Below are 27,968 nucleotides of genomic sequence, written 5' to 3'. Positions count from 1 at the left end.
AACAAAACATACCTCAGGACGTTCAGGAGAAGTTGATTAACGAATTTCGATAACATCCCGAGAAAATGGAGCAGCAGGTGCAAAAAGGAAAAATTCAGAATTAAAAGATGTCAGGGGCATTTAATTCTCGCGAAGAGTACAACGCTCTAGGGTCTTATCAGAGAAAGAGAGTTGAGGCGTTGAAAAACATTCTTTCTCAGTTACTTCGAAACAAATGTTTTCCAGGGGGCATTTGTTAGTACCGGAAAATGAATTCGGAGGCACTCGAAATACAGAGGTGCTCAAAATCCTAGGTGATCAGAAAATGGCAAAGAAGTTTCTGAGGAAGGACACGAAGACACTTTTCGAGAAACTCTCGAAATCATTGTACCAGGAAGGACACGAAGACACTTTTCGAGAAACTCTCGAAATTATTGAACTAGGAAGGACGCTGCTCAAGAGAAAGGCTCACAGCCTCGCAACCTCTCAAAGTACAAGAAAAATCAGGAAACACTCGAGTAGTATATTTTTCGTTGGTTACTCGAAATCCCAAGAATCCGGACATACACGAACATACTTCGCAACCTCTCAGAATGAAGAACTTAAAGGAGACACGATTTAAGAGCGGTTGAAGTAAATCATGGGATAAGTGTCAAAGGCTGCAGAACGGTTTGGGGAAGTTAATGAGCAGTTCCAAGAGTTATCCAAAGACGTGCCCGGGAATAAGCCACGAGGTCGAGGTGGAAGTTTAGAACGGTTATGCACTTCCGGGGCACGTCAGAAACAGTTACCTTTCCCAAATCTTTGTCTATAAATTAAACGAGCCATGCTCGTAGCAGGGGGTCGAAAATCTAATTTCCACAATACCTCACACGCACTCCGCAACCTGTGCATAAGGCATACTGTGCATACGAGACAACTTTGGGTACGATTTCTCGACCACCTTTATTTTTCCTTTTCTAGGAGTAGCGTAGCATAGCATAATCTAGTCTAGTGTAGTGTAGTCATTCTAAACACGTTTCGTTATCCTTACGAATTGTAATTCTGTTACCATTTAATGAAAACTCTATTTCTTACTTGTACGATTTTATTTTTTCACTGAAAGTCTTCAATTCTGTCATGTCACGAACACGCATAAATTGAAACATGAAATCGTGCTAGTTCGAATAAAAAGGATCCATAAAACGAAATCCACCGTAAACAGAGACCAATAATTAAGATAAAACAATTTTATATCAATCCACGTAATCATTGAACCTGTCAAGTCGAGTTTACAATAACACTACTTGAAAACTAGAAAAAAGATTATGCAAAACATAGCATGAGGTAAGCAACAACATCACTACGGTGCTGAATTTCATAGCCATGTTGGCCTCAATACCTATAATAGGCTCTAGTGTGTGGCTAGCCTCTGAACTTGATAATGAGTGCATCCACAACTTTCGATGGCACGTCTTCATCCTTGGCATCCTCCTACTCCTCGTTTCTCTTGCTAGCTTTGTCGGTGCCTATTGGAACAAGCAAGGCCTCTTGGCCTTCTACCTTTGTTGCATGGCCATCCTCATTGCTCTTCTCTTTATTTTACTCCTCGTTTTTGCTTTCATTGTTACTAGACCTGATGGAACCTACCATGTCCCCGGAAGAGGGTTCAAGGAGTCCACGCTTGATGGATTCTCTTCCTGGCTAAGGAACCATGTCGCAACTTCTCAAAGTTGGTACAAGATAAAGACTTGTTTGGCTAATTCTAATGTCTGCATTAAACTCACCTAGGATTATATCTTTGTTGATCAGTTCTTCGACTCTCATATCTATCCTTTACAGGTCTCCCATCTAACTTAAATGCATTTCCATAATTACTTTTAATTGTTTTTAACCAAGTTTCAATTTTGTGTTATAAATAATTATATCAAAGATTAACATAGATTAGTAACGTGAAACTCCAATTTTAACCAAAAAACAACACTAAAAACACTTGTAAAAGTTTTTCCTTGTTTGTGTGATAAACAAGGATACCTACCTAAAATTCCACACCTTTAATATATGTCTTGAAATATATAGGTTAAGAACTTGAGAGTTAAGAAAACCAATTTATTGACTTTGTTACCTATTATTATTCGAAATGACTAAACCTTTAATTTAATTGTGGGTGCTCTTCTAAATCCCGCCTTCCTTCCTCAGATCAGTCAAGTGGTGGTTTTCAACAAATAAGATGCAAATTATTAGTGTCATAAAATATTTGCTTTACTTTATTCACGTGTGCAGCTCGACCATGTTGAAGGATGTACTTTTCAATTGTTGATCTTGAGAATTATTAAAACTTATGTAGGGATTCACATTATATATAAAGGATGAATAAGCTTTGGACTTCATGCGTTTTGAATTGCTTAATTGGAGTTTCAAACTAAAAATAAGATTTTTTAGGTCAAATCAGATTTGTTGGGGCTAAGTGAAACATGATATCCTTCTCCTTCTAAGTGACTAGCTTAGTTGTGAAGTTACTCTAACAATAACATAAGGAGTGTTGGGAAAGAAGAGTGCCCGTGATCTTTGAAGTGGGTGGGATCTGGTTTTCTATCTTATTCTTAATTTGGGCCACCACATATGACATGGATCAATTTGCTGTCCAAATTTGAGGCTAACAGGCATGCCATCCTAAAACTGTGTCCTACCTATATAGATAACTATGGTCCATCTAAACTAATCACCCACAACTTTATTAAAATTGTATCGTAAGTCAACATGACTAGAGAATAAATAATTAGTAAAAAAAACATTACATCCCAAGTTCCATTGGCACAGGCTAGTATAGAAAGGATGATTATGCCCCTATAAAGGTCTATGTCAACTTAAAAGCTACTAACTGATTTACATATAGGGAAATTAAGAATTTTTTGACAAAATAAATTAATCAGCCAACAGTACTTAGCTCATTCGCTTGTCTTTATTGCACATGATAATATATTAGTCATGTTATGGTTGCCAGTTTTTAGATTGTATAACGTGGGATTGTTTCCTGTGTTTTTTAAGTATACAATGATGAAAATAAGATTCGAATTTAAGTCACCGGACATACTACTCTAACTCTCCATTAGATAGATCTTTGTGGTTTCTAAGGTTGTTTCCTTTAATTCCCTTCTTTGTAATATACTCCCGCCTTTGGTTTTTTATTCCTTGGAAAATAGAACTGATGCTAATCAAGTAATCTTATATTACAGTCAGGGTGTTGTAAACCTCCAACGGCTTGTGGATACAATTATGTGAACCCTATACTGTGGATAAATCCTGTGAATCCAATGGCAAAGCCAGATTGCTACTTGTGGAGCAATGAACAGAACCAGCTCTACTACAATTGCAATGCATGCAAGGCAGGTCTACTAGGGAACCTTAGAAAAGAGTGGAGGAATGCCAATATCATTTTGATTGTGACTGTTGTCCTCATCTCTGTCTATCTCATTGCATGCAGTGCGTTCAAAAATGCTCAAACAGAAGACCTCTTCCACCGTTACAAAAGGGGTTGGATTTGATCCTTTTTCCTTCATTCAAGGATTTTTTAAAATGGTCTCCCTCACTCTTTTTCTTCTTTTAAAATTGATCTGCATAATTTCTTATCCATGTAACAATCTTTTTTCACTAATGTATATATATTCCTTTATGGTTATGAGAAGTGATGCAAGAAGAAATCTTCCAACCGCAAACTAGTCAGAACATAATCCTAATTCTAACTTTCTTCGAAATATATTATAATTCTTCTATAGCAAATTGTCCATGGTTTCTTGTAATTTTATATTTATATTTTAAAATAAACGTGGGTACTTAATGCTGGTAAAACTAAGAAGTTAAACATATGTTGAACCCTAAACCCTAAACCCTAAACAACCTAATTAAAGAGTCTCACAACACAAAGTTGTTCCTCCCTGGAGAAAACGGAAAGTTCTTTATCCCCTTCACGACAGAGAACAACAACAAACTTGTGCAATTTTTCCAAAAGGAAAAAAGACACAAAGAAATCTACGAAGATGGTGGATGTTTTGGACAACAAACACCCACAGACGCACAGTCTATGGCCGGATCATCAGAAATGCAAGATGCCGGAGAAGATGAAGAAAATATTAGTCTCAAAATAGAAGACTAAGACCTCGACAAAAGGACAGCATCAATACAGCTGTCTTGACAAAACCCTTATCTAAAAGGAATCTACTTTAGATAAGGCGTGTTGTGAATTTTATTTTTTTTCAGAGTCTGTCACCCTGCGAAAGAGTAAATGTGTGGTAGTACTTACCTCACTTGACTGAAGGGGTAAAAGTGTCTTTGTTCTTTGTTTTGTCTTTTAGTATCTAGGTTTCCTATAAAAGAACCCCCTTAGTTCACTTGTAAGATATACGAGAAAAATAATCCAAGAATATCTAGAGTGTGCTAAGAGTGTTTTTCGGAGTGTGTTCTTTGTGTCTGTACTGTTTCTCTTCTCATAAGTAATATTTGTAAGTATTTCTCATACAATGGCTGGCTAAATTATCTCTTTGGTAGTTCTTAGAATGCCGTAGTTATTTCTTTTAACACATGCAAATATAATTTAGAATACTGGAGCTTTATTGAAAAGAAAATTTTTGGTTTATGAAAACCTGGGATTTGTAAGCCTGAATCTTCAGGTGTGCCCTTGATAACTGTTTTGGAAAAGATAGTTAGGTTGCAGGTAGAACTGAGGCAGTTGTAAGACCCAAAGGAGTGGGCTGAAGTAAGACCTCTAAGTTGCCAGAAGATGCAAGTAAACTATTTTTCCTTATCACAAAATCCATATTATCCTTTCAAATAAAAGGTCCAGGTTTTTCATTATATTTTATATTGTGTTAAAAATTATAACTCATTGTGTATTTCTAAGAACTATCATACTTATCTCTCTGTCTTCCGCTTCAGCATTATCTACTCTGATTTTACATATTTTGTTTAAAAATCCCTAACTAGGAGGCCCTGCCACCTTTCCTGGGGTATTTTATGATATTTTATTTTCCTAACGATCATATACATATAATATCATATAATCTTCCTTTTCCCCATCTTTATATTGCTATTTATTATTATAATCAATATAGTAGTATAATTACTATTCCTTTTACTAGATTATAAAAAAAAAAAAAGGGACACTCCCTTTTTCCAACAAAATACACTGGTACCAGTTTTTGCTGGTATCAGAGCGGTTACGTTCTGGCCACTAAGAGAGATCTAGAGACTAGGGTTTTTATTACAAATGATTGGAATACAATCTTTGTTTTGTAAAGCCATCAAGCCACTAGATTGGCCTTCTTCATAATGAGAAATTTTGTTTTGGTTTTCATAATTTTCGTAAAGAAAATCAACTGTTTTTTCGATCTGGTTTAGTCTAGTTTCTAAAACAGATAAGCGATTATTGACCAATTTGTTGTCTAAGTTGTTTGTTTCTTTGTTATCATTTTCAGGAAATCTTATTTTATGAAAAACTTCTAAACAAGTTTTGCAAAAATTTTTGTAACACAGAGGGCAATGCGCCCACTAGGGATGCTGAATTAATAAAAAGCTGTAGGATGAATCTTATTCCTATAGACGAAACAGTTTCTACTGATTCTGAAATTTACTCTGTAGTCAGTTGGTCTGATTACACTTCAGAAGAAGAAGAAACTAATAAAGATTACAAGATTATAAATGATTTTACAAAAAAATGAGTATAATCATTTATATCCTTCAATAAATGAAAAATATAACAAATATGGCGAAATCCTTGATGATCTAGGATATAGCCTGATGAATATCAGTGAAGAACAAAACATTTGTAACCATAAAATACAATTTTTTGCAGGACCAGAACACATTGAGTGTTATCATTGCAAAAGATTTTTTCACAAAACTTTCCTAGATAGTATTAACAAAACCCAAAATATTATCCTTTCTAGGATAAAATATTTGGAAGAAAAAATAGATCAGGTTTTTTAAATCTTGAAAGCAAAATCTCATCCAACAAACGGAGATTTAGAAAAAATTTCTAAACAACTTTCTAAGCTCAGTCTTGGAACTAATACCTCCATAATCTCCAGTTCTAACAAATATATTCTAGCTAAGCCTAGAAAATGACAAACAGAACACAAACACAAACCCTTCCTTTTACAGAAACCTCACAAACCCTTACAGGACATACTCCCATAGGAGAATCGATAAATAGACAACCTGGAATCTTAGACAGATTTCTTAGAAGAACAAATTCAAACACACGCCAGCTAGAAGAGATAGTTGACATACAATCCAATATAGATATTGGAACAAATTCTAGGATAGATTCTCTAAATCCTAGACAATTATACAATCTAAATTGGCTTAGTTCAGACAGAACTAGCCTCTATAGATATCGTCGTTTAGATGACTTTCATTTACCCGACGACCAACATGAGATTATTAGACTAATCTCTGAACCAGTTGGTAGACAGCTTCTAAGTACCCAAAGGAGATATGTTCACTTAGGACTTATCACTATAGGGATTAGAACTCTAACTAGATCCTTTGTAGGAGCTAAAGCCTTCCTTGTCCTTTTTGATCGAAGGTTTAGGGATAACAATTCTCAGGCTATAATAGGGATAGTTGAAGTTGACCTCAACCAACCTGTTTCCCTTATATACATAGCTCCTAACTTTACAATGAATCTTGCAGATTTTATTCAAAATATAAATCTGGAAGTACAAACTAGAGGTTTTGGAGAAAATTTTGAAGGAAATAATCTCCACTTAGATATAACCTTTATAGGAAGAATAAGTGATCATATATCTCCAGATATAGGATCAATACAAATCCATTAATTACCTCTCTAGGATCAAATGGAATACAATTTCTTCCACCACAAATCTTTGAATCTAGAAAAAACCAAGGAATTGAATGGCAAACTCATCTTAATTCCGGATCCACTAGAACTGCTATTACAGCACCACAAACAGCCATCATGACAAATCGAAGAAACAGCCTTTCTATTAGATTTGCAGATTATGATGACATAGTTGAACATAATCCCGAAGAAGAAGAAGAACATTATTATTATTATTATTTTTATTATTCTTATTATTATTGTTATTATTATTTATTATTATTTTTATTATTGTTATTATTTTTATTGTTATTATTCTTGATGTTATTATCATTATAATTATTATGCTTGTTATTGTTGTTATTATTATTATTATTATCATTAGAATTATTGTTTTTGTTATTATTATTGTTATTGTTATTATTGTTATTATTGTTGTTATTGTTTTTATTATTGTTGTTATTATTGTTTTTATTGTTATTATTATTATTATTATTATTGTAATCATTGTTGTTATTATTATTGTTGTTGTTGTTATTATTGTTATTGTTATTTTTATTATTTTTATTGTTATTATTATTATTGTTATTATTATTATTATTATTCTTATTCTTCTTATTATTATTGTTATTGTTATTGTTATTATTTTTATTTTTATTATTATTATTATTAATATTAATAATAATATTATTTTTATTGTTATTATTATTGTTATTATTATTATTATTGTTGTTATTATTATTGCTATTATTATTGTTATTATTATTGTTAATATTGTTATTATTTTTATTGTTATTATTGTTATTTTTATTATTAATATTGTTCTTTGTAGAATTATAATTGGTTCTTCGAAATATATTATAATTCTTCTATAGCAAATTGTCCATGGTTTCTTGTAATTTTATATTTATATTTTAAAATAAACGTGGGTACTTAATGCTGGTAAAACTAAGAAGTTAAACATATGTTGAACCTACAGTCAAATTGTTTGGACAATATCCAAGTTTGATTCTTAACAAAAACAATCTTTAATTCGACTTTATTTACCTTTCAATCAAATCAAATTAAATTAGTTTAGGGTGAAGCTTTAAAATATTGGTGTAAGATTAAAAAAAATGTTGGCAATGGTATCCACAATCTTGACATGTATACCACTTTAGTTGTATCTTAAACGCCTGATCGAGTAAAACGAAAAGGCAACCGACCATAAAGAAAAGAGGGCGTTTTAGAATTTTAATGTTTCGCTGATCTCCCATAAACCAAAAGATACATCTCCCCAGACTAGCAACTTTTTATGCATGATTGTATAGTACAAGAAACAAAAAGCTCAAAAGGATATACTAAAATAATTTAATAAATTTTATTGAAAAACACTCAAGTCCTACATCGACTAGAAATTAGACAATTAAATAATATATAAGTGAAAAGTAACTCTCAACTTACAAGCCGGTTTTGTAGGATTGAGTTAGACTTAAATTCACTATTCTAAAATGGTATCAAAACCATTTAGATCCACTTTAAAATGTGTTACCCACCATTGATTCATGTGTCATGAGCATGAGGGAGTATATTGAGAAAAATCTAAATCTTGCTAATCCTAAATCATTAAAAAAGGCCACGTACCAAGATTAGACAATTAAATAATATATAAATAAAAAGAAATCCGGGTTGAATTAGGCTTAAATCTTCCTATATTCTAAGAGATTTCGAGTACATTTCCATGAAGGACCTCGCTCACTAGAAACATTGCTATCAAAAAGATTAACGAGCAAATATGATTACATCAACGAATTCTCCCTTCAGATTCACTGCTAATAAGTGATAAGTAAATATATGGCTACGAACTCTCATTTCGTATTTCTCTCAAAGCAGTAGAGAGCTTCCTAGAGTACACAATGTACATAGGATCTGAGCGTCCAGGATTAGGAGATATGTCGACAGCCTACAGAAAAATGTAAACGGCATGAAGCCTCAGCAATAACACTACATATTATATGAATCATAATTATTTCGTCACCTTGGTCAAATTTAAAAACTTCCAATTTATATATAGAGATAAGCAGCGGTGAAAGAAATTACCCTTCATCATTGGATGAAATGAAACCATACTTATAGTATGTTCATAAACTGATCTTTGACAATATATTTAGTTATGGGGGGAAAATGTCTTAGAAACATGTGAAACATGGATGGATTGTGCAAGTTTAATCATAAGTGGCTAGTTTTGTTGAGGGCGGAGTTATAACTCGGATAAATTACAGGAAGTGCGAATGTGAGATTTTAGAACTAAGAAGTACGAATAAGCAAGAGAGAAGGAAGAAGTTAATTTTTAGAAAGAAGAGTTTAAAGTTTCATACTACTTGAATCTTTCCCCATAAAATGTGTTAAGCTTAAATGGGAAAAATAATTATGATCATGTAGATAACTGAGTGTCCATCACGTAGGCATGGAAAGAAAATATCAATTATGGAATTACCTGAGGAGGTTCAAATCCTCCAGCATAATGAAAATATGACCCAACAATCATAACATGATCAGCATCCCCAGTTGATGTCCATATAGAAATGGCTTTTGTCCAGAAGCATCGGTTTGAAAAGCTAAAATCATCAAAGTAATCATCATGAAAGTTGAATAGGTCATACAAGTACAAGACCAATAAAAGATGAAAGATCATTAAACAGAGAAAAGGGCATTCCTTTTTTTTCTTCTTTCCTCTTCTAGACTCATCTAGGGATTTTCTAAACAATTTCGTAATCAGGAATATTGATCCTAGATATCAGATGTTAGAAGGGTCCAGAAATTTTCTGAGTACAGATTATTTAGTTGTATTCAGATGATTAAATATCCAAGAAAGTGGTGATTTAATAGGAAAGTGGTTTGTGGCAAATTAAATTTCCCTCAATTATCAGATTTTACAAAACTGGTAATATGAAGCAGTTCAAAAACGATGCTTGACATGATTATCACCTCATTATGGCCACTCCACCTGGTTTAAGTATCCTGCACATTTCCTTGAAAACTTCAAGAGGCTTTGTAAGGTAATCAACACTTACCTGTAATGCATATTCAACTTGTAAGCTTTAAATGGCATACATATATGCTAAGCAAAAATTCAAACACGGTTTTTGTTGGAATACAAACAAAGTCTCACATCATTAAAACAAAAGGAGAAAATAAAAATTTATAAAGCGTACATATACTACATTAGTCAAAGGCTTTTTGGATGATGACCAAAAGTAAAACTATAAAAATAAAAGTTCAGAGTGGAAAATATCTTCCCATTGCAAAGTTTTGTGTGCAAATATGTCGATAAAAATAACAAGATATAAGCAAACAAAGACAGATACTCATTGACAGAGGCTTGCACACATATATTTCATTGGTTAGTGAGATTTTAGGTAATGACTAAAAGTAAAACTATTGAGGGTGAAAGTCCAAAGTGGACAATATCTTACTATTGTAGAGTTGTGTGGATAAATATAAAAATAACAAAATATAACTCTCCTCTTAACAAATATATCCCACCAAAAAACAAAAAGGCCAAAATCATACCCTAACAGTTTTACCCCAAAAGATTTTAGGGGAGGGACCTGAAGTTTCTAGTTCCAAAACAAAACCTGGAGTCTTACATTCTATTAAACTCAAATTTAAGCAAAAGTTGTGGTTTACAATTTGTAAACAGCCCAGAAACCTATGACTATCATTTCAATCCCACGGTAGCAGTTTATGTGTACCCTGAGTGCTAATCAGCTATCATAGTGAAGAGACAATCAAGTTATTCAACCAAGAAAGGCCATTTTCATCAATAGACCAGTATCAACTAAAACTAGTCAGAAACTTCTATCCTAATATATGTAACTCTCAAAATTTAAAATAAAAAAAATGGTAATTCTACTACTCGATAAAATTATTCCAAGCTGTCTCTTTAACATATAATCAGCATCTGTCATAGCTTGTCACCATCAACATCTAAAGAGGCCATTACATGAAATTTCTTATAGCCAAATGCTAAAAACTCGAGAGCGTAATGATTGAAACCTAAGCTTTAACCAAAATAAAGATAAAACTTATTACAAAATATTAGAAGAAAATTTTTTTTTAAAGAAACCACTGCAAAAATATGCATCACGCTCTCACATGAGCAAATTACATGCACCACTTGCAATAATTTCAAGCATCAAAGATAATATATGGAAAAGTATTTTTACCACATTAGTGATTATGTCGAAAGAATTATCGTTAAATGGGAGTTTGGGGTTCACATTTAAGTCTTGCACAGCATACTCTGTGAGAACCTACAACATCAACAACTTCTATTAGCAGTGCCACGTTCCTCCATCTGAATAAAAATGTTGAGGATCTAGAGATATAGCCATGTCAATATTATTTTATTGAATGAAGTGCTGGCTAAATTATTGAATTCAGGCTATTGGATTGCAAATGGGTGTTGAAAAAAAATCTAAAAGAGTCACTAAACTTAACAATACCAAATTCAGTTTCAGTCCTAAAATTAAAGGTCAATGATCATCACATAACAGTAACAGAGAAACTGTATAATCTTACTGGGTTCCTCTTCAACTCGTCTTCATTCATGCCTAATCCCACTACTCGTTCTTGCTTGTAACCTGATGGAAAATGGCTGACCTAATGCAAAGTGAAAATTTATGACAATATGTATACGGAATGCAACACTAGAGAGACTGAGTTATGGTACTAATGCTCTTACCCAACTGCTACACATATCCAAGATGCTTACTCCAGGAGTGTTGCTAGGTGGGAAAACTTTGGAGTAATACTTAGTCAGAGCAGCAATAGCGGGGTCATCAATGTGTGTCACAAATCGAGGTGCTTCATAGAACAAGGAATCTGGTGTCCTGAGGGGAAAATTTTCTTGACATTATACACAAAGACTAAGAAATAGAAAAAGAGGATAAGAATTATTAGATCCCACAGGCAGCATACAAACATCAAAGAATCAAAATAGCAGATAATGATATTACAAACAACACCACAAGTTAAAAGACTCAACAGAAATTTCAATAACACAACACCATACATAACTCACCTTAAAAAAAACACGTATTTACACACATTTTAGCCATACTTTATAAACTATTCTAAAACATATAGGTAATAGAGATTTTAAACCCATTGTAATTATGGTACCCTTAGTAAGTTCCTTCGAGGAAAGAAGTTTTAAAGATAACCCACATCCCAACATGCCTTTGTAAGCAAATAATCCATAAGGTGCTAAGGATTCTATTATGTAAAGACACCAGGGTAGGTCCTCGTTTATATGATTAGATTCCTACAGTTGTACACCTAACTTAAGACCTTTATTCTTTGCACAAACAAATATATGGAACACAATGCAGAAAGCAAATTGATTACTTAAAGGAGAAAGCATAAAAATAATGAAATCATTGATTAGTTCTTCAAGCAACTAGCAGAGAAATTTACTCATCAAAGCGCTGGAAATCCTCCTCCTTGAAGGGGAACTGCTCCGGCCATTCCACATTCTTCAGTATCTGTAAAATGAGAAAGTGACACAAAGAATTAGAAAAACCAATACAATTCAATTTGCACTTAATATGAAACAAGGGGAACACAAGACTTGAGCCATGGAAGACTTATTGATAAAAATTGTGCAGCCCTAGATAAAATAAGTCATTTGAATTGCTTGAATTATTGTGCACATGAATACAATTGTCCTTGATGATGAGGCAAGTTTAATTTGTGTACTATGACATACTCATCATTACATTAGGGTGTCATACAGCATCGAAGTTATAATTAGAGGCAAGATTGTTAACTAGATAGTTGATGAAAGATGGAAAGAAAGAAAAAAAGATTATGGAAGCATGAATGTATGACCTGATCCACAGAGGGGCCAGCCGTTATCCTTGCAGATGCAATGAAGGAGTTGGAGTTGGAGTTGGAGTTGGAGTTGGAGTTGGCGAGCATAGTCATAAACTGAGAGAAGAAGGAAACTCCAAAGCCCAATAGCACGCGACGAGGACCCTTAAGTCTCCAATTCCACTTTTTTATTACTGCTCTAGACACAATGGCAGAAGAGGAAGAAACACCACCCAACACTGGCAATGGCAACCTTAGTCCAACAAAATTGGCCATTTGGAGTTTCACAGTTCACACTCAACAACACAAGCCATGTCACCGCTAGATTATCCTCAACACATCATTCACAAGTGATACATATGCACCTTACGTGGCTGCCTGCTAGCCCACTACCACAACTTCATTTTTCCCTTCAATTACCGCTAAACGTTACTCATTTACTCTTGTTAATTTTATCTGTTTATACCAACGCCATTCTTATCTAATCCTTATATAATTATTACACCTATAAGAATTAAATTATATATTTATATATGATCGTAACTTGTAAGATCTATTATGAGATATGATCTTGGTATGATGTTTTTAAGTTAGATTTTTATTTCTATTAAAATAATATTTGTAGAGTAAAAGTATGTTATGTAAGTATATATTAATTTTTAATTGTTAATTTTAAGATATTATATAAATTATATTTAGAAAAAAATTATATAATTTTTTAAATATTTTAATTTTTTTTTCAGATATTACAATTTTTTAGTCTTATATTAATTTTGTTTGTAATATTGTAACTGGCCCGGTTGACCCATTACACAGCAAAATACAAAATAAAACGATAAAATAAAAACTATGCTAAAGATTGTTCACGTGGCAGGTCCATGTGACAGTGCTCCTAGTCCAATAAATACTTCCAAGTTCCCTACAAAATGATTATAAAATTAATTAAATTAATAAATTAAATTAATTAAAATTCTAAATTAATAGTCTAATAAACTTCAAGACAGTAAAATATAGCAAGAGAAAATAATTAGGCACTAACAATAATTAATAGAAGATTATAAAGATGAGAAAATATACGAAAATTATGATTCATCAGTAACTTTCATTAATTTGAAAAGATTTTGTATACTACAATAATTAAATGCAAGATAAGATTCTCTGTTAAATAAGTTATCTAGTAATTTGTGAACACATGATGCAAAACTATTACGTCAATCCATCATATATTATTTTTCCTAACATTCTAATTTTTTAAAGAACCGAAATTTATTAAAGGTTATGTTATTCGGGAGATCGATAAAAATTAATAAAGAGAATATTATAAATAAAGTGTAATAAGTAATTAATATTTATCTTCACAACATAGAAGATTAGAAGGGAACGTTCATGGTATTTTAATTTTTATGAACAATACACTTTTAATGGGTTTTTATCGTAGAAAAAAAACAAAACAGTTCCCACAAAGCTGCCGACATCTTCCAGAAATTAATAGAGAAACAAGAAAATTTTCACTATTGCTTAAAAAACGTGAGAGCAATTTAATTTGATGACAGCAACGAATTGCATTGTTCAACTTTTGTAGAATTGCTAAGAAACAACTCACCATGCTAGTATTCAATACAAGGAAAATGTGATCAATTTAGAGATCAAACTCAAGTTTACTTATTATTGGAACAAAAAAATTGAGACCGTCCATAACTCTTGGTTTCGTTGTCAATGTGATCAATTTATCTGAGCTCTTTTGTTTCTAATGAATAGAGTTGTCTTTTCATAGGATAATAGTCCAAAAACTAAGAGTTCAAAAGCCAAAGCAAATTCCATCTTTATTATACCACAAACGAAAACCAAAACAAGTTCCACCCATTTTCAACTAAAAGTTAAATAGAAAAAGAAGAGGATTAAAGAGAACTGCCATCAAATATAACTAAACAAAATGTGCTGTCTTCGTGGGTGTGATTAGGTAAGGGTGGTCTATCAAGGAAGTAACATTATTTCATTTTAGGAAGAAATTTGAAGATAAAATATGTCACTAGCTACGTGAAACACAATAATACATAATATTCCATGCTAGCTTGCAGCAACTATATACGTACAAGCATAAATAAAAAAATAAAATAAAATAAAATAATATGAGATGAGAAAGTTATTGAAAACAAATGCAATCGTTTCCATTAAGCATATATGTAGTAATCCATATGGTTTTGATGAGACTTTTTCCTTCTTTAATTCCATTTGCTAGCTTTTGACAATGTAACAAGCAACATAAGATAGCAGCCAACCAAGAAGTAAATGAGCAATTTTTGTATTAAACAAAGTTCATAACCGCAAGCTGTCACTTTTTAATTCTTCGTATTTGGTTAAGAAATTTGACAATATAAAATAAGTTTGTATAAACATCCATAGAAACAAACTTATTTTGATGGAATTAATTTACAAACCTTTTTATTAAATCCAATATAAATAGGCATGCCGCCTCCCTTAGATCCTACCTTGTTAGTTGGAAGTTGGAAAGAATGGAGCAATCAAGATTCGTAATCCCCGCATCGGAGGTGGAATCGAGGGAGGCCCTCCCCTCCCTCGTCTCCTCCTCCGAGCCCCTAGCCCGCACCCCCATCTCCAACTTCAACGTCGCCGCCGTAGGCCTCGGCGCCTCCGGCCGCGCCTTCGTCGGCGTGAACATCGAGTTCCCCGGCCTCCCCTTCCACCACACCATCCACGCCGAGCAGTTCCTCCTCACCAACATGTCCCTCCACGCCGAGACCACCCTCCACTCCTTCGCCGTCTCCGCCGCCCCCTGCGGGCACTGCCGCCAGTTCCTCCAGGAACTCCGCCACGCCCCCGACGTCCAAATCCTCATCACCTCCGACCCAAACCCTAGCTTCACCCCTCTCTCCCACTTGCTCTCCCACCACTTCGGTCCCCACGACCTTCTCCCCCAGAGCGAACCCCTTCTCTTGGAGCCTCGCCACAACAACCTCACTCTCCCAAACCCTAATCTCTTACTCTTGCCGCTTTAGAGGCCGCCAATGCTTCCCACGCGCCCTACAGCGCCTGCCCCTCTGGCGTGGCGCTTCTCGACTCCAAGGGGGCTCTTTACAAGGGCTCTTACATTGAGTCCGCCGCTTATAACCCCAGCTTGGGGCCCCTACAGGCGGCGCTCGTCGCCTTTATCTCCGCCGGCGGTGGGGACTATGAGGACATTGCGGCGGCGGTCTTGGTGGAGAAGGAGGGGGCGCTCATCAAGCAGGACCACACCGCCAGGTTGTTGCTCCACTCCATAGCGCCCCTGTGTCGCTTCGAGGCTTTTCTTGCAACTTGAACTCAACAACATTCTTATTATTTCTCTCTACTCTACTTCAAAATTCAAATAATGTTTTTCTCTCATCTTCTTCTGCAACCCAACTCACTCACCTATGCTTCAAATATTTTAACTGCTGAAATAAACTAATTCTAAAAGGATCAATGAATACAACTTGTCAAAGGATGAATCTATCTTTAGTTGATTCAAATAATGTATTTCTCTTGGGAAATATAGTTGATTCACTGTTTTTATCTTCTCATGTATGATATGAGGCACTAGCACTTTTTGGACCACGTCTCTTTTCCTAGTGCTCCAATGGGTGGCTTGTCGAGAGTTGGAGCTCCTCTTTCTAATATGGTTACACTTTCGATATGTGTTGCCACGTTATCCAATGTGAAGTTTCTGTGTACAAATATTTGTCTATGTGAAAATCATTTCTCATGTTTTATTCAAACAATTATCAAATCCTTATCCTTATCTACCATAAAGAATAAAATATTCATAAGGGCCTCAAAGTCATAATCGATATTATATATTTGATCAATTATGATATAACACTTCAAGTGGAAAATAATGTGAAAATGTTGAGTTAATCTATGAAAAATTCTAAATTCTCCGAAATCATGTGCGAAACTTATTTCGAATCCTTAAAAAATTTGTTTAAACTATAAAATATTAAATTAAATAATTATTTTAAAATAAATTTATTGAAAAGTAAGAATATTTTAAAATTTCAGACGCCGTTTCAGTTTGTTTGTGGAGGATATAGTAATTCACTTTAATCTATTAATGATCAAGATTTTAAATTGTGATTGTAATTATAGTTTCATCATGATCTAATCTATTGTAAGAAATTACAAATAAACACGATTGATGCAATTATAATTACATTTACAATGAATTTAAAAATGTTGACGTTATAACTGAAATTATAATTATTGGTTATTTTTAAGAACTTGCTAATTATTATATTTAAGTACCTTTTATATATTAAATACTCCAACAAACACCTATTATTTTTTTTATTTCTCTTTTCCTATCACATCATATCACTTATAAATATATAATACATATATTTTTTCTCTTATTTCTTTTTTCTCTCTAAATAAAATTTAGTATCCACCAAACTTTTCCCTTATCCACCGGGAAGAAAGAATTATTGAGCAAACAACACCCCCAGCCCAAGCCCAAAAAAGGGTTAAAAAAAGAATAAAAGTAAACAAATTTTGATCTAGATATGAGGTTATCAATCATGGCAGTATTTTTCTTATCCTACGCGTCTAAGCACTCAATTTATAAGCCTTGCTGCTTATTCAACTTGACTATGTGCTTTGTATCCAAATTGAACAGTGGGGTAGTTCGTAGTTAGAATGGACTGAATTATCATTTGAAACCGTTTGTGCTAGTTGCTATCAGCAGATTATGATGATTGATGCACAACTTGCTCGAGCCTTGACTTGACTGTATGCAACCTTGCTTTTCTTTAACCATCTAAACTTCCAGTCTGACACATTTCCATGAGTAGATGTGTACAAATTGCAATGGAAACTGGCAAGGAAGTGTTTCAATTAGGATGAAACGTTTACTTTTGAGCTACATGTAGCCAATTATTGACTTTAGAAAAATACAAAGGTTCACCATCAAGGCAATTAAATGAATGTTTGTTTTACCCGCAACAAAGGCAAATAACATTCTGAATTGTCCACTCTCAATACATGTCACAAGAAACTACATCATGGGATTAAGATAGCTTCAGAGAAATAACAACAAAGACAATGCAATATCTATCAACAATACATTGGATAATTATGAATCAATGATGAAGAAGGGAAGTGACAAGAAATATAAACCTCCTGATTCTAATTTGTAGAGATTTGTTCGGAACAAGGATATTTAGCAGTCCTGAATTATCTAACAACTTTTTCTCTTGTATTGACAATTTGCCTCTAAGGCAAATTAAAAGAAGAGGAACCAGCTTGTCTAAGAGGGACTTTGACGACCTCTCTAACACCTTTTACAACCCTTACCTCTTCATCCATGGTAAACAGATCTTCTGTTTCTCTCATCACAGCATGGACCAACACAATTGCTAGTGCAACAGACATACCTGCTATCACATTGTAGGTTACATTGGTGAGAACAAGCAAACCAATGGTGATCAACAACAAAGAGATAACCACCAATCTCTCATCGATTTCAAACCTCAAAATCACCAAAGGGGTGTCTCGTAGGAAATACAAGTAGAGCCATGCAATCATCATGACAACTAGTATGATCAAGGAAATGGGGTGGCCTAGTAAGCTAAGGAAAAGTACAAGCAGTATTATGATGACGTAGTTGGCACGAAAATGTTTTGCATTTGTGTTGATTCTTTGGATTGAACCGAAGAAGGAAGGTGGAAGTTTGAGATGAGAAATTTGGAAGACTTCTTTCCATGGTCTTCTTGTGCCTAAACCAGCTCGAATGCGCTCTTTGGCATGTGAAACAAAAAGAGGATTTGAATCTGATGAAACCCCTGCCTCTTCTGAGATTGTTCCATATGTAGTCATTTTTTTTCTGTTTATTGAGAGAAAGGTGGAGAAGGAATCAAATGAGAATGAATGCAATTTGGCAAATGATTGCTGTTTCAACAAATGAATCAGACTGCAACATGACAAACCCACATGTTGTGGATCTCTTCGCTTTTCTAGGACAAGCTCTCATCAAACATGATATCATACACTCAAAACACTAATTTTGCTTTTTGTAGATGGAAATTCATTAAACAAGAACTAAAATTAGTTCAATAAGATTCAGGGAAGACTTTCCATGTATTGAATAATTATTATTTTTTAACATATAATTTCTATCGATACTTATACATTAAATACAAATGATTAATTTAATTTTTATTTATCATAATTATTTATTAATTAATATTAATATTTTAAAATAAATTATCAATAAATAAAATATTTTTTTGTTATAATATAAATAATAAATCTAAAATATATTTTATATTAAAAATATCTATTTAAATTTTAAATATAATTTATACATTCAAATATGGTTTTTTTATATATGATTTATTATAAATTTTAATTATATATAATAAACATATTTGTACATTACACAGATTAAAATACTAATTATAACTAAAATTCATAATAAATAAATATTTTTAATATATGTTATATTTAAGTTTATAATAAAAATTTAAATTTTGATACAAAGTTATTTTTTTATCATTTTTTTAACTAGTTATTAAATAAAAATTGTGTGAACGAGAAACTGTGACATATGGCGTATCCACACATTTTACTTTTTTTTTTAATATTAATCTGACTTTTTAAGTATTTAATATGGTTAATTTGATATGAGAATGAATGTAGTGTGTAGATTAGGATTTAGGAAGTGGTTGTAGTGAGTAATTCAAACGGATAGTTTAAGGATAAAATGGTGGATAGTTTAGAGAGTAATTAAAGAAATAAATAGTCAAATAAAAATGGAGGGTAAAAAAAATATTTCCTATAGTTAGATTAATGAAATTCAATATTAACAATAAGTAAAACATCTCCCTGACTCAAATATTAAAAAAAAAAAAAAAGAGAGTTAAATTAAATTAGATATTATTCGGCTATTTCATGTCAGATTTAGCAAAAGAATTGAGCCATAGCATTTCATTTTACTGAAGTTTTCAAGTACTTGAGTACAGTCAGCTAATGAATGGTCAAGAATGAGACAGAACAAACAATTCTGCTGGGTATTCTTCTAAAACGAAAAAAAAAAAAAAAAGAGTAAATATACAAAATACATATATCCTTCGCATCATAAATTTCTCTAGAATACAGTCTTTTCGGGGTTGTCCATTGTGAGACGGTTTATAATACAAATTCGTGAATAGAACTTAGAATTACTATGCTTAGACAGACTCTGCTGGTATATCCTTAGCAACAGAGGAAGGCTCAGCAAGCAGATCGCCAATGTTCACAGGTGGACCAATGCTGCATCGAGCTGTGTTATGTGTCCCGATGGCATCCTTTATTTTTTGAAACTGTGATTTTCAAATGAACCATTAGCTGATTATGAAATTAAAAGATTTGGCTCCCAGCATTCTATATAATTAAGTTCTATCCACAATTATAAGCTTCTATATCCATCATCATATATTTGTTTCACTATTAGGCTTCCCACTTACCCAGCAAGTTTGCAGGCAAGTCTTGTCCTTAATGAGGAAAACAGATAAGTGAATGTAGGGGTGTGTAAAAAACTCAAACCAATCTAGATTATAAAAATCAAGCTGTTTTAAGAAGAAAAAAAATCCAATCGATCCACTTTGCAAAAATAATTCGATTAACCAACTTATTTTTATAGAATGGATTGGTTTGATTCGATGTTTTGAAAACTGGATCCACATGTGTATAAAGTAGATAAACCAAAATGCATTGAACTGGTCCAATTTAAAAAAATCTGATCCATTTTTCATAAAAACTAAATTCATCCACTTTATAAAAAATTATTTGGTTAACAAAACAATTTTATAAAATGGATCAGTTCAGATTTTTTCAAAAATCCAATCCATCAACAACCTTAAGTGAATGTGTGTTTCTATGTATTTGATTATCCTTTTTTCTTAATTCAACCAGCCAAACAAACACTAGAGAAAATGATGCTAAAAGAAAAAATGCCTAGGCATCATCAATATTAAAAAAACAAAGACACACTAGGCATCATCAATTTATAAAAAGGATAACCATCAATTTAGAAGAAAAAAATCTGATCCGTCTTTTAAAAACCCAAACTAATCCACTTATAAAAATGGTTCAGTTAACCGAATCATTTTATAAAATAGATCAGTTCTGTTCAGTTTGGATTTTTTCAAAAAATTCAATCCATGAACAACCCTAAATGAATGTGTGTATCTATGTACTTGATTATCCTTTATTCTGAATTCAACCGGCCAAACAAACACTAGAGAAAATGATGCTAAAAGAGAAAATGCCCAGGCATCATCAATATTAAAAAGGCTAAAAACCTTATTTGGTCCCTTATAATAATTGTTTGTTTCAATTTAGTCCTACTTTTATTTTTAGTCTCAATTTGGTCCCTAATAAATTAAATTGTTGCAATGTCGGACTTCCGTCCAAATTATTTAGACGGAGTTAACTATTGGCTACGTGGATGTCACGTAGAAGTTACGTAGATGTCACGTAGATGTCAAATTTTGTCATGCATCTAGAACCAGAACGGGCCGGTCTGAAACCGGAACGGCCCGTTTCGGTTGCACTCATGGTGTGTAAATTTTGCATCTGGAACAACCCGTTCTAGATGCATTATTTAACACCAACGCGTGCAGCAGAATGGGCCGTTCTAGAACCAGAACGGACCGTTCTAGCTTCCAAAACGGGCTGTTCTGGATTCAGAACGCGCCGTTCCAGAATCCCAACCAACATAGTGCACCAGTGTGGTTCAAAAATTGAAAGCAAACCATTTACACATACACAATTTTTTTTATCTAAAAACTAATATATTTTAAAAAATAAAAATTATATTCTAATATATATATATATATATATATTTAAACTATCGTATGTATAAAATATAAATTTTGAGAAATTATTCATTTATCTGATATTTGTCAAACTTTTGTACTTTCTATTTATTGTTTATGTTGATAAAAAAAATTAAAATTATAAAAATTTATATCACATATTAAAAACATCTTTATATGATAAATAAATTAAAAAATTTTATAAGATTTAACATATTCATTTATATGTTTTTATTAGTGTTAAATTATTATTAAGTAGGTTTTTAAGATTGTTATGTAACCAAACATTTTAAAAAATGTCTGACAGATAAATATATAATATTTATAACATGTATTTTTAACAAAAATTAGGTTTAAATTTGTTAAATTATAATATAACATAATCTGACCTAGTTTATTTTTATCCTTAATCATAATTGTAGGTATAAAAACTTGTAAAAAATAACTATAATATATATTTATACTTTTAAAAATTATATGTAAAATTTTTAATATTACAAATATATGAATAAGTATTGTTCTCACGATCCAAAATTTCTGGATATAATCATCACATTCTGAAACCAGAACGGCCCATTCTGGTTCCAGATGCATGACAAAAATTTGACATCCACGTGGCCTCTACATAGCTTCCACGTGGCATCCACGTGACCAACAGTTAATTCCATCTAAATAATTTGGACAGAAGTCTGACATTGCAACAATTTAATTTATTAGGGACCAAATTGAGACCAAAAATAAAAATGGAACTAAATTGAAACAAACAATTATTATATAAGGGACCAAATTAGGTTTTTAACCTATTAAAAAACATTATTCATCAATTGGGTGCACTTCTACATTTCTTTCCTCTGAATATATAGTATATAATAAATGCTTGGCTTGGCGAGAAGATAAAAGTGTGTTCAGATTATGAAAATATTTTCTATTTTCATTTCACAATTTCACAAATCATTAGAGAGAAGTAATCTTGTTTTTTACTTTGTTTCCTGTTTTCAAATATTTGCACAGAAATGGCTACTGAGAATATTAAGAATTTTTATTCGTTGTTTCCTGTATAAATCTTTGAAAACAGGAAATGGAATAAAAATTATATCACATTTCTGTAATTATTTATTTACCAACACATAAAATAGCAAGAAAATATTTTTCAAACCAAACAGGCCCCAAGTTTCAGTATAAACATTCTTGGACTCAGAATAGGCACCAATCAACAAAAACTGCTAATTCGCTTAAAACGTAGCCAGAAATGCTAAGTAGCATAACCAGAACTATACAGTAAGAATTACCTTGGCAAGTGAACATGAAAATGATTCAAGCTGACCCTCAGCTCCACGATAAAAGTGGAAATAAGGAAGTACTTTAACATTCAGCCTTTTACACATTGGCTTATTCTCATCAAAGTTTACTTTGAGGAAAAGAATTTCAGGGTGTTCTTCAGCTGTTCTGCATAGCTGCCAAATCCACATCAAGAGTCAGAATAGCTGTGATATAATTTCAGCAGCAGGCAAAAAAAATATTACAAAATATATTTACAAATATCATTCTAACTTAAATTCGTTTTAACTGTAAAGATGGTTAAACAAAACCAAATTGGTAAAACAGAACACTTGCACACAACTGGAATGATTCTTTATTTATGGACGTGGAGGTAGGCTCCCTACTGGCAGTGAGATCCTTTTGATTCTTAGTGAAAAAATACAAGCAGTGGAATGGAAGAAAATGGGAGAAAGGTGTCCCTCAATTCCCAGAACTGAACCCAAGCAACAGGACTGATATTTGTCTGAAAAGTCTCACCACCCCCCCTCTCTCACTCTACAACTAATTTTTTGCCAACTCTAGACTTTGTCACTCCCTTCCAAATCAGTAACTAACTCCCCTCCTCATCTTCCAACACATGTCCCCCTTTTTTTCCCAGAATATACTCTCCAAACCTTAGGCCCATGACTCATTGAATCTAGCAATGCGCCGATTTCCACACTTTCATTAGAAGAGAATTTTTTGATTTGGGTATAATTAAGTTCTCCCTCTCCCCATTTATTTTTGTGTTGTGCAGCAAGCACCAAAGCAGATCATGGAACCTTCAACACAAATAAGACAACCAAGATGAACAAGAATTGGGAAATGATAGTGGAACAGATAAGTGTCTTCTAAAGCAAGTAAATCAAGGACAATGAAAACATTTATTCAGAAATTGTGCAATGCAATTCAAAGCTTTCATTTTGCCAGGCACAGAAAAAAGACATAATGTAGATTTGCAGATTGGTACTACTACTCAAACCAAGATATAACATGTTACCCATGTTAACCACATTTGACATAAAACTCAGCAAATATGCTTACATAACTGTTATTAATCCTTTTTCAGAAGGGATTTTATTAAAAAGGAAATTGTTGTAAATATGTGGCCACTAGCAATATCTCAAACATAGCCACTTTCAAATCATCAAGTCCTCCAGATCCTATTATAATTTAGAGTACAAAGACCAGCATGGTATAGAACGGAATCACAAGCATCCAAATGAGTACATTCATAACAATTGAGACCAAAGTTGCTACTCACTACCCACTAACTAAAACAATAGCCAATATTCAATATAGTTTTCACATGACCATGAATATAAGATAAATGATAATTTTATGACTTTTTTTTTGAACATGTAATTAAGAAAGCACAATTGTGAGCATATGCTTTTGAAACAAATAAAAATCCTCCAAAAAGTATAAGAATGAAAGGGTGAAATTCAAGAAGTATGATGACCTTGGGATATAATGCTCGGCAAGAAGCACACCAAGTTCCATAAAATTCAACAATAACTAGTCTATCCCCAGCTTGACTCAAAGCAGTCAGAAATTCTTGTGTAGAGTGAATGTCAATCATATTTGGTGCATTCTTTTCCCACCATTTTGGCTGACCAGTTTCAGCAACAGTTGCACATACCTGAAGTAAAGTGAGTAAAATCCAACAAAATCTGTGAGAAAAACACAATATAATTTAGTAATCCATAGAATTGACTAGCAGTCAACAATATATCAAAATCTAGTCATCTGTTTACTATAGGCAAGAGTTCCTTCTGCACTGTTTCCAAAATAATTAACTTATTCACTTATAAATTCTTGATCATTAAAATCCAAAGGATAAAAACAACCTAGAATTGACTCACAATTAATAAAACATTCCAATTTATAACACCTCTCAGATGGTCTAGTGAGAACATTTGAATAGCACGGGACCTAACACAAACTCGCGATGCAAATACATAATTCCAATAGTAAGCAACAAATAGCATTGGCACCATCCATTATGCTTTACAGATATCCAGATATAAAATTACAATCAGTATCAAGAAGGTAGGGGGTAGTTATAGTCTTAATAAATAGCACTCAATTGCTTGTGCAAGCTCAATAAAGTAACAACTAGTGCAATTTACTTCAACTAACTACATAATTCATCAGTGATCATCACAAACTAACAGCATCACATTAATAGAGAGAGCATGCTAAAAAAGCATACAACAGTCCAGGAAAGCCTTCTTTCTCCAACTGTTACTATTATTCTGTACAAAATGGGAATGCTACATGGCGCTGCCGTGTTATTCATTCACGTGTGAATGCCTGCCTATTACTGTGCATTAAATATCAAAATTCAGATACACAATTCAAATTGTTCTAGCCTAGCAAGAAATATCTGGTTTATCATTGCCTCCAGCTAGTCCTCACATCCTATTAGAAGGATGACCAACAAAATAAAACTTTTAGTCCTCCAGTGGTAATGAAAATCATTCATTTTATGATCATGAATTTTATCATCTAACCCAAGCATGTTTTGAAAATGGGTTATATGGAAAAAAAACTAATGGTATCCACTTTATAGTACTACACAAGGACTAGAAATATTTTGGATGAGGTGGCTAGCCCAAGAAATTAGAAAGCAATAACAATACCAAAAGTACATCTCAGTATATTAGCCTGAAAATATGCATAGACCTAAGCTGTTTTGGCATCAGCAGACAATGACCAAAAGTAATAGAGTAATTAATAATCAAATTACTCTTTGAAAGAGATATCACTGGTTATACTAATCCTTGAAAGATGAATATTTTTTAAGTAATCATGTTATTAGTGCGAAACATCTACGGGGAATAAAAGAGTTTGATGGTGAGAACAACCAAGTACCAAGAGATAAATGAGTCATTCATTGCAAAAAATGAAAAAATTGGTTGGGTTCTGATAAGAACCTTGGGAGAACCACACCACAAAAGCTAGGTATTGCAGTTGGAGAGAGCACAAGGCCTTATAAACCCCACACAAGATGACAAGAATCCCATATTTCCAATGTGGAACCCAAGTCTCATACCTTGCAATTGGATCCTAACAGGTTCACAACATACACCGATATTGATATTGGGGGAATGTCATGATTCCTCATGGAAGCCTCCAAGGTTCAGTTTGGAAAACATCACAGTCTTGGATGAAGTTATTAGGGAGTGATTGAGATAAGATCTTCTTTCTCAAATAGTAACCAGAATGAATACCGTCATTGGAGTCAAATCTGTAACCAACCAGGAACTTGTAGGTCTCATCCTCGATTTCATTCAAAATCTTCATCTCAATTCTCCAAGAGTGTCACCCAAAGACCTTTGCCTTTGAAACAAGTTCATTTTGAAAGACAAATGTCTTTGGATGACAATCTTGGTGAATTGAGATGGAGCTTTTGAACAAAATTGAGCCCAAGACCAACAAGTTCCCATTTTGATACAGATTTGACCCAAAGATCATATTCTTGCCGGTTAGTTACCGTAAGAGAAAGAAGACCTTATCTCAGCCACTCCCTGATAACTCATCCCAGAATGTGATGTTTTCCATACTGAACCTTATAGGCTTCTGGGAGGAATCAAGTCATTCCCCCAATATGAGAATGTGTTGTGATTCTTGTGAACCATACACATATATATGTGTGTGTATATATATTTGTAATGAATGACTCATTTATCTCTATGTACTTGGCAGTTCTCATCATCAAATGCAAGACTACAGAAATAATTCAATTAATCTCACATTCTAAGAACAAATAGAACAACGAAACGTATATTGTAGAGACTTATGCGGTAATTTGAACCCGTTAAGCATTAATCTGACCAAGATAATGTCTTCTTCTAGGAACTAAACAACAGTAAATGGTTTGTCCTACTCCCAAGTCCTAACAACAACATCTGGCAATTAACACACAACCCGAGATTCAAATATCAAATGGGAGCGTAATTGGAGCATGATTAAACCAAGAGCAGCTATAAAGTGACTTAATTACTCGCTCCTAATCACGAATGCATAAAATAACAAAAGGGGAGGGTTAAAAAAGCGACCTTGAAGGAAAGCAATTGCTTTCGGGGCGCGAAAGCAAGAGTGGTAGCAGGTGGCGCCGCTGAAGAAGAAGAAGAAGAAGTAGAAGAATAGGCGAGAGGAGAGAATAGCCTCTTTGCAGTGTTGGTGACAGCAGAGGGTGGCGATGGGAGGGTTGTGAAGAAAGAAGAAAAGGAGAATCGAAATTGTAATCGAATAGCATCAACATGTGCCATTTACAGAGTGAAGAGTGAAGAGTGGTAGCGCTACAAGAAGGGTTGAATTAGACACATGAGGATGAGGACACAAAAAGAACAAGTGTTGAATGAGACGAATTGTGTTGTGTTGTGTTGTGAATGAGAAAGTTTAACACAAGAAAGCAGAAGCAGATAGATAAATTGTGCGAACCAAATGAAATGAAATGAAACTGATATTTTCCTTGCCCTTACCCACCCCCAATCCAAACGATCCACCCTCTCCTATTATTTATTGCCAATATGTACAATTACTTCACTCTTTTTTTAGTTTAACAAACATTATTATTAGTAAATTTAATTTAATTATTACGGAGTATCCCCATCTTGTATACAAGTCTTTCTCAACTAAATTGCACAATAATTTTTCTTTTTACAGCAATACATGTAAATATGTTAATTTTAAAATATTATGTGAATCATGATGATAATAATAATTTGAACTATTTTTTTTTTAAATTATTCCTAACATTTGTTAAACTATTTTTCTCTCTTTTCACTCCATTGTCTCTTACTACCTAATTGATTAATACTTCATTCAAATTCAGCTATAAGCAAGTTTAACTAATTTATATATGGATTAAAATTTTATTAACAATATTTAATTTTACTAATTTTAATTAAAATTATCTTTTTTTCCTATTATACCTTCTATTGAAATTTGTTATCACAAATAAAAAGTGTCATGAAATAGGATCTCAAATAATATATATATATATATATATATATATATATATATATATATATATATATTATAGAGAAGTTGTCATAAATAAAATAAAATTAATTTTTTTATGAAAAAAAATCATATCCTCTCCATTAATCATAGTTGTGAAAATTAAATTAGATCAAGCCATTTAACCAAAAATTGGTACGGTGACTAGTTTAGTA

General features: G+C 32.9%; 4 protein-coding genes and 1 pseudogene across 5 annotated transcripts; 2 read left to right on the top strand and 3 right to left on the bottom strand.

Annotated features, from left to right (window-relative positions):
- The first annotated feature begins 65 nt into the window (after positions 1-65).
- LOC109818868 (tetraspanin-2 pseudogene) lies at positions 66-3,739 on the top strand (annotated as a pseudogene).
- A 4,685-nt stretch (positions 3,740-8,424) lies between these two features.
- LOC109818871 (S-adenosyl-L-methionine-dependent methyltransferases superfamily protein) lies at positions 8,425-15,231 on the bottom strand. 2 transcript variants are annotated; one of them, XM_020384405.3, is made up of 9 exons: positions 15,091-15,231; positions 12,671-13,571; positions 12,257-12,324; positions 11,523-11,670; positions 11,360-11,440; positions 11,005-11,091; positions 9,764-9,849; positions 9,273-9,393; positions 8,425-8,738 (listed from the first exon to the last, which is right to left on the bottom strand). In XM_020384405.3, exons 2-9 carry the CDS (start codon positions 12,926-12,928, stop codon positions 8,634-8,636), a joined length of 954 nt encoding a protein of 317 aa, XP_020239994.2. In that variant the 5' UTR covers positions 12,929-13,571; positions 15,091-15,231; the 3' UTR covers positions 8,425-8,633. The 2 variants fall into 2 exon arrangements, with proteins under 2 accessions (XP_020239994.2, XP_029124765.2); XM_029268932.2 differs by lacking the exon at positions 11,360-11,440.
- Positions 15,166-16,410, top strand: LOC109818869 (cytidine deaminase 1). Its single transcript, XM_020384403.3, is given in 2 exon segments — positions 15,166-15,646; positions 15,649-16,410. Coding segments are annotated over 2 exon segments (804 nt in total). The 3' UTR covers positions 15,972-16,410.
- Positions 16,411-17,595: 1,185 nt separating this feature from the next.
- LOC109818886 (PRA1 family protein F2) lies at positions 17,596-18,684 on the bottom strand. The gene has a single exon (XM_020384422.3). The coding sequence runs from the start codon at positions 18,500-18,502 to the stop codon at positions 17,900-17,902; it is 603 nt and encodes a 200-aa protein (XP_020240011.2). The 5' UTR covers positions 18,503-18,684; the 3' UTR covers positions 17,596-17,899.
- A 900-nt stretch (positions 18,685-19,584) lies between these two features.
- Positions 19,585-27,283, bottom strand: ACHT2 (atypical CYS HIS rich thioredoxin 2). Its single transcript, XM_020384391.3, has 4 exons — positions 26,847-27,283; positions 24,245-24,424; positions 22,773-22,937; positions 19,585-19,986 (listed from the first exon to the last, which is right to left on the bottom strand). The coding sequence occupies exons 1-4, from the start codon at positions 27,057-27,059 to the stop codon at positions 19,855-19,857; spliced, it is 690 nt and encodes a 229-aa protein (XP_020239980.2). The 5' UTR covers positions 27,060-27,283; the 3' UTR covers positions 19,585-19,854.
- Between the last annotated feature and the right edge of the window lie 685 nt (positions 27,284-27,968).

Source organism: Cajanus cajan, chromosome 1, assembly GCF_000230855.2.
Source record: "Cajanus cajan strain Asha chromosome 1, NIPB_CcT2T_4, whole genome shotgun sequence".
Lineage (NCBI taxonomy): Eukaryota > Viridiplantae > Streptophyta > Magnoliopsida > Fabales > Fabaceae > Cajanus > Cajanus cajan.
Note: the sequence above shows the minus strand (reverse complement) of the source record. Positions and strands in the feature narration are given on the sequence as shown.

Bases quoted from the DNA above. Each gene is read 5' to 3' on its own strand.
- LOC109818886 (XM_020384422.3), bottom strand. From the start codon at position 18,502: ATGACTACATATGGAACAATCTCAGAAGAGGCAGGGGTTTCATCAGAT.
- ACHT2 (XM_020384391.3), bottom strand. From the start codon at position 27,059: ATGGCACATGTTGATGCTATTCGATTACAATTTCGATTCTCCTTTTCT. The intron at 22,938-24,244 runs GTCATCATACTT...TGGATTTGGCAG, and splicing joins GCCGAGCATTATATCCCAAG to CTATGCAGAACAGCTGAAGA. The intron at 19,987-22,772 runs GTAATTCTTACT...TGAAAATCACAG, and splicing joins TTTCATGTTCACTTGCCAAG to TTTCAAAAAATAAAGGATGC.
- LOC109818871 (XM_020384405.3), bottom strand. From the start codon at position 12,928: ATGGCCAATTTTGTTGGACTAAGGTTGCCATTGCCAGTGTTGGGTGGT. The intron at 11,671-12,256 runs GTAAATTTCTCT...TTTTCCCCTCAG, and splicing joins GATTTCCAGCGCTTTGATGA to GACACCAGATTCCTTGTTCT. The intron at 9,394-9,763 runs GTGATAATCATG...TGATGATTTTAG, and splicing joins GGTGGAGTGGCCATAATGAG to CTTTTCAAACCGATGCTTCT.